A 7,314-nucleotide genomic window follows, 5' to 3' on the forward strand; every position below is an offset into this window, starting at 1 on the left:
AGTTTGGAAATGTATTTTGAAAATGCAAATATGTTTAATTTGCAGTCAGTTGTAGCAAATTATTTTTTTGAAACTGGGTACATGGCAAGTACTTTGTGAGGGTTGTCCATACTCTACAATTAATTGATTAATCTTGTCTTTGCTCAAACATACACTCTGCTGTAGTTCTTCTCATCCCTAGAATATCTGATATGTAGAAGGTATGGCTAAATGGTCTCCTTACCTCCCTTTAACAGGCATCATCTGCAAGATCATGCATAGCCCATTGTTGTCCACAAAGCACACAGTAAGAAGTAAAAAAGTATTCAGTGGGATACAGTCCTTTCTGATTATTATATATCCATTCTCAGTCCCAAAATAATTATACTTTTTATGTCCACAGCTTTACAACCTAAAGCAATATTTTACATCTGTCAAGAATGATTTATGCAATAATGACTTAAACTGCAATATGGAGTCCTCAAAGGAAGAGCTGTCAAACATTTTCACCACAAATAACTTTATTAAAATAAGAACTGATATCCTGTATAAACAATATATTGCCTTCAAGTATAATTCAGTTCATATGGCCATAAGGTTAGTGAAAACGAAGCGAGATAGTGAAGAATATGATACTGCTGCATTGATATCAGTATAATTTTTGAATTAAGCAGATGTTAATGCCTAATGGGCAATACTTGGAAAAAAAATCTGTTTCAAAATAATAGTTCTTGTGATTTGTGTGTATTTATCTATTGCTCTTTTTAAAAAGGGATATTTACATTCAAAAAGAAATTTACTGTGTCTTTAATCCCATGAGTACATCCAGTGATCTTAGCGAAGCTTCTCGCACAATGAGAACCTATAAATTTGGACCCTTAGTTTTGGCATACATCTGTTGCCATTAACCATTTTTCTCAGTAATTAATTATTTTCGTAACTATGTAATTGCCTACTGTGGCACTATTGGAACAGGACAGAGGACTAGAACTTTGCCTGGATTGCGTCAATACCCTTCTAACAAGAAAAAGGAGTGAGGAGAAATTAAAAGCAAATGTAGGCTACATTAACAATCTTATGCTGATACAAACACTGCTAGAGAAGCTAGTGAGAACAGGGCACTGGTGTGCTTGGGATAGGGTCTGCTGGATGCCTAAGTAATGCTGGCATCCCACTTCCATACCATCTAAACATCTTACAAAAGACTATCACAAGCATTCTACACTTCTCTGCACCCTCCCTGCACTGCGCAGTGAAAAGGGAAACAGGCCCAGTCCAAGTTACATATTTATAAAACCATGATACATTGAATTTTTATTCTCCTTTGGCCACTGTATCTTCTGTCTGTTGTGTTTAAAGCAGTGTAGATTCAAGTCATTTTCTGAAAATCAACTTGCTACAAAATTGTTCCCATCCTTCTGTCCCATCTTCTTTGAGTGTGTGATCTGGCCAAAAGATTAAAGCAGTGAACAAACAGCAAGCAGCATTCAGTCTTGCATTGTCAAGACATTTAAAACTCAAAATCTTGCACTTTCGTCTAGAAAAGTGGACTACAGATAAGTAGAGAATCAGAATCTTAACTCCCAGTACATATGCAATACCCTTTTTCTACAGCAAGAATTTCCTTTTAAACTGTGACATTTTAAAATTATGTGAGGTGGTATTTAAAATAAAAAAAGAAATACTTATAGAGTGATTCCCTTTCTGATGTCTGCATTGCTGGACTTCTGATGACAGATTAGCTTCATAAGTGATCCTGCTGACATTTGCTTCACTTCAAAATATTAACATAATTTTTAATATAATCAATGGCTTATGTAGAGTAAATGATAGTGTGATGTGAAATAAGGTTTTATTTACCATTCACTGGGCATTTGTTAGGAATGTGTAATATGGTCTTCAGAACCTCCTGTCAGTGGAACCTCAAGTGATTCACACCTTCATGAGGTGTCTTCCTCCTCTGTATGCTTAGTATTATGCTAAATATTATACAATGGGTTGCTATGAAATTAAATGTCAAATCAAAATTTCAAGCAGTGGGTAGTTTACTGGAGTAACTTGGGTTACTCACATGGAGAAAGTTACATTTCTACCTGTGCTAGAATTGACCTCTCAAAATATTCTCATACTCCCTCACAGCACACAGTACAAAATGAGCCACTAACAAGGCATTAAACTCTTAAATTTTTAGAAAATTCTTGAAATTCAGTTTGCTTCACAACCTGGGGGAAGTCCTTGCTAAGTATCACTATTCTGTATATTGTTATTATATACACAGTATGTTATAAAGGGGTATATGTGTACATGCTATATATTGCAAAACCAAATTTGAGTGTCAGACCAATCTTGTCTTTTGTCAATTTTTGCATGTAATCAGTGACTTGATATTTTAAATTATATTTATGACTCCATATAATTCACCTATATTTGTTTAAATTTAGCTGATCATATAATGCACATGGTAAGTCTTATTCACATTAGACAGGTTAAACATTGAGGAATTCAATCCAAATTTGCCTAGAACTGTTGTCTGCAGCTTTTGAAATTCCTTAACCTTCACACATAAAATCTAGGCATTTAAAGAAACTATTCACAGAGGTGAAGTTACTGAAAACTCTTATACATAAGATTGTTTATGCTAAATAATCCATAATTTAGCATAGCAAAATTAAAAAGTATTTACAAAAAGTATTCAAAAGTATTTACAAAAGATACAGCAGTTTTTATGGGTGGTATTAGTTTGGTTTGCCTTAAACAGATTATGGTGTGTTGCGTGATGCCAGAATTCAGTATTTTAGAAAAGTATGTATAGACATATATCCAGTGATTGACAGATAAGCAGTGCTTTAGTTAAGCGTCTTTCCCTCCCTCCTGATGTCTTGGGAGACTGTAGCACTTTTAAACTACCAGATCTCAAAATTGTGCTCCAGGCTGGTGGCTGTGAAAGTTAGCATTGACATTCTCCTTTTGCAATATTATTTTTAACACACGCCAGGTTAACAAACACAGGCTAGATGTGTAAAAGACATACGGTGTCAGGTCTCCTGAGAAATCTATGTTCAATGCACAGCTACAGCAACAAATCTTGACCAAAATCTGCTCCAGACCACCAAAGCAGATCTAAGAATAAAGGGCTGTACTGAGAAACTACTAAGAAGAATATGCTTAAATATTGGTAGCGTGGGTAGAATGGTTGGCCTGAGTCCTATCTGAATTATACCAGCCTAAGCTAAAAACAATATTACTTAAGTCTCTCTGAGATAAGAACAGAATTATTGAGAACAGGGTTTAACTCTGTGACTTTAAAATGAAAGCACACTGCATGTGATTCTAAAATTGATGCAAACAACACACTGGCACTTCTCCAGAACTAATTTAAGCTCAGCATTTGAATATGAATTTCCTTTTCCTTCTCCCAAGAGTGTACACAGCAAGAGGCAAAATAAGGTACACCACACTTATCCATTATTTGGACTTGTTTGAAAGATGGATGTTTTTGTAAATAACTCTGCGTAATTAAAAACAACCAAACCAAAAATGTACCTATAACTATTAGGTATCATAATTAGTTTTCATGTGCATGCATTTTTAAATCTGCAAAAATATTTATTCATTTTGTGCTCTTAACAGGAAAAAAATCACCAACAGACTTAGCCATTCTGCATGTATTGAGTCTTTACTGAATAACAGGGAAACTGTTCATAGGGTAGCTATCCACAAATTTTGATTCTAACAACATAATTTTAGAACAACTTCAGTTGTTCAGTTGCAGGTACTCCAACTTGACAATATCTCAGCTCTGAAAAAGACTTGTCCCTTTCTTTATAAGCTAAGGCTTTCTTCATGATAGGGCATTTTTTTTAACTTTGTGGTACTTTTCCCAGTAAAATACTACATTTAAATCAAGGTATGGTTCCTCTATGCTGATTACTTAAGAGATTTACATCTACTTTAAACCAACCAAGAGGAGAGCTTCTGTTCAACAGTTGCAAACACCGTGCTAGCTTCATTCAGCTGATAGAGTCAGTGTACAGTGACACACTCCATACACCCACCAGTCTGGGGGCAGATTCCCTTACTGATACACACAAGTGTACTCCATTGGACTTCACAGAAATTACACCACTACTCCAGCAAAGGGTCTGGCCAGCACAACATACACAGTTCTTTTACCAATCAACTGATAGCCAAACACACAAAAATCTTGAAAATAAAACCAGACTTTACCATCTTTGTGATAATAGGTGACTTCTACTTTCCTCTCCTCTGACCCCAGAAGTGCTTGAGCAATTTGGGCAATATGATGTCTTTTGGTCTCTGGTCCATGAAGAAAATCACAGGTGCAAGGTTTCTGCATGACATCTGGCCTGGAGAACCCGGTCATCTCGCAGAACCCATCATTGCAGTAGATGATAGCACAATTCTGCACTCTAGCATTAGCAATGATGAATTTTTTATCTGCAATAAAAGAAAGTTATGCATTTTTTAGTACTCTTTCAACATTTCACATAGTGTCAATTGCATGGATGGATGCTGAACAACCCTTCTTCTCACGGGGAATGCCTGAAATGTAGAGATTTTCAGTCATTTGATGTAGCTAATTTGATCCATAGCTTTTAAAGAAATTTCAATCAATTTAGAATACATCAAAGATAGTTGTCCTTTAAGGAAACAAAACCAGATTATGCAAGTCTTTGCAAATTTCCTTTCAACTTCAATGTTTTTCTTTTTTAGCTTCACTGAAGCACAGGTGATGAGCGCCGCCCTGTCAGCTGCACCTCAGGCAGGTCCATGAAAAGTTCTCTTCTGGGGAGAAGTGGGGCCTCAGGAAGGGGGTTCTACTCAAGTGAAGGGCTTACTAGGATAAGGTCCAACCATCTTAGTCTACTCTTGAGGGATTTTCATTAGGTGAATGTCAGTAAGTTCATAGTCAGTATTTTAATGAATCTATCTAGAAAAGAACAGAATAAAAAAATATTCCTTAAAAAAAAAAGGGGAGTATGGAGGTACATTAAATTATTGTGATTTTGGAAACATTTTGCACAGTTTGCTGAAGTTCGGTGCTTCTGTCCATCATCTTTTTCCTAAACTCTTATCTGACAGAAAGATTCAAAATTTTCAACTCTCATTTAATTTGTTTCTGTTTACCACTATAACACACCATTCCCACTGTAGTTATAAATGTGCAGCTTTGATAAATTTACTGTTAATAACATTGATTTCTGCTCGCTTAATTATACTAGGTGATTACTTGCTTTATAAAACATTTCTTACAGGACATCAAGTTATTATAGTAGTACAACTCTTCAAAATTTTAAATATGGTCTGTTTGGGACACAGCGAAACATGTGGAGAGAAAAATACATATTTCATTCCTACTTTTTCTAGTGTCTTTCAATCAGGTTGAACTCTTACTGTCACATGCCTATTTAGCAGCTAGTGCTTTATTAACTAAAAAAAATGTACACTACATGAAAACTTTACTTGAGTAGCAACACTGACTTAACATTTAGATAAACTAGGACTAAAAACACCATTTCTATTTTTCCCTCAAATAATATAAATATTACAAATGTTAATGTAGATTTAAGTATAAGGAAGTATATAAACTGGAATTAGCTGTAAAGGTTTGCACCAAACTGATACTAAAATTATGCTAAATATTTAAATCAATGTACATACATAAAACTACTGTTTCTAAATGAAATTCATTTTAAGCATCAAGTGTTCCTTCTAACAGTTAATAGTAAACCAGAGTTCCTGCCAGGAAAAACACTTCAGCTTCAGCCTCCTTGACAGATAGTAAGCTGCTGCATTGCAAAAGATCTCACAGACTCTTCCAGAGGATGTATTTGCACTGGTTTGATAGATATTTTAGACTTATATAAACAAAACAGACAAATTTGACAGCTCTATTAAAATTCAGTCGTGACAACAAGGTAAGAGAATATTTTTTCTTTAATAACTCTTCTGCATATTATCTGCTTCCTCTAAATCAGTCAGACTGTTCTGCTTTATTTTGAAAAGGCAATTATAACTAACAGCAATAACAATCATAACGACAGTAAATCTAGCTTATTTTTTAGACATTTCACAGGCAGCAAGATTGTACATTCTGCTTTTAGAGTCATCTCACCAGTTCAGAAGAAGGTAAGAGATATAACTTCTACAGCTATACAACATGGATACAGTCAAAGACAAAAACTATTCCTTGAAATAGTGGGGGCAAAAGCCCCAACACCCCCCTTCCCCAAAACAGCAGCCAATAATTCAAGTCGGTGATCTGTATTCTAGATCAAAAATAATGTTACTCCTGCTAGGGATCCCCTCCTTACCTCCCGGGTTTTCTTTTCAAGCTACAAACTTAAAATAGTCTGGAGCTGCTGTCCATTTAGTCACAAGCAGAATCAAACTACTGTACCAAAATAGATAGAAAGCGAGAACTTACTTTGCCCTTCAAATTTTCGAATGATTGTACCCAAAAATGTATTTTGTGGTGCCACATGACCTCTGCGAACAGGCATGTTTGTACAGGTCTTCGGTTTTCTGTGCACAATGACTTCTCCAAGGATCTCCTACACGGCTCCAGCCCAAAGCACCGAGCCAACTACCCTTTGTGGCAAATCATCGTCCTCTGGAGATCGGAAATCTCTTCCCATTAGCACCACTTCTAGAGACACGCTTTTCCTACTGGAGTCAGATCCATCCCCCGGTTTCTTTCTTTCTCTCCTTGCTTTCTTTTCTATTTTTTTTTTCCTCGAGGAGCTCGGACGCTATTGTCTGGGGCGGGTAGGGGTGGGGTAAGCAGGAGGAGGTGTGGGGGGGAAGATTACAAGGGTAATCGATCTCTAGCACCAAACATCGCCAATTTTCCAAAGCAAATGGCTGTGACCCGGCAGTTTCCGACGCTGTAGTGGTGGTTTGAGGGCTGGAAGACTAATGTTGCTCCGCTGCCAGAGGGAGTGACGTTCCCCCCCTCCGGGCTTCACCAGGGCGCGCAGCAGCTCGGATTACTCAAGCGTGGTTTAGCAGGAGCCAGCCAATAAATCTCTTCAAAACTCAGCGACAAACAGCGGCATCAGGAATGAGCTACACCCCAGCAGCACCGCGACGTGCCACATCCCCACCGCGGCGGCTGCAGGGGGGCAGCGGGGACCGCGGGCACTGGCGGCGGGGGGGCCCCGCCACCTCCGGTAGCCCCGGCGTCCGCCCTCCGGCACCGCCCGCCCTGCGCGGCCCCTCCGCGTGGCCCGCCGGGGAGCCCCGGGCGCTGCCAGGGCCGGGGGAGGGAGGGAGCTTGGAACACGCCCCGTCTGGGGCGGGGGGAGGCGCGAA

The 7,314-nt window shown here is 38.2% G+C and overlaps 1 protein-coding gene across 3 annotated transcripts in view; it reads right to left on the minus strand.

Moving 5' to 3' along the window:
• KCNH7 (potassium voltage-gated channel subfamily H member 7) overlaps positions 1-7,083 on the minus strand; it is a 221,243-nt gene extending 214,160 nt beyond the window's left edge. For all 3 annotated transcript variants that reach the window (XM_051787243.1, XM_051787242.1, XM_051787244.1), the window contains exons 1-2: positions 6,428-7,083; positions 4,207-4,437 (exon numbers count right to left, since the gene is read on the minus strand). In XM_051787243.1, coding sequence (XP_051643203.1) covers positions 4,207-4,437; positions 6,428-6,503 — 307 coding nt within the window. In that variant the 5' untranslated portion in view covers positions 6,504-7,083. The remainder of the gene's footprint in view (positions 1-4,206; positions 4,438-6,427) is intronic.
• Between the last annotated feature and the right edge of the window lie 231 nt (positions 7,084-7,314).

This window comes from Manacus candei, unplaced genomic scaffold, assembly GCF_025592945.1.
Source record: "Manacus candei isolate 608988 ecotype Guabito, Panama unplaced genomic scaffold, ASM2559294v1 h1tg000023l, whole genome shotgun sequence".
Classification (NCBI taxonomy): domain Eukaryota; kingdom Metazoa; phylum Chordata; class Aves; order Passeriformes; family Pipridae; genus Manacus; species Manacus candei.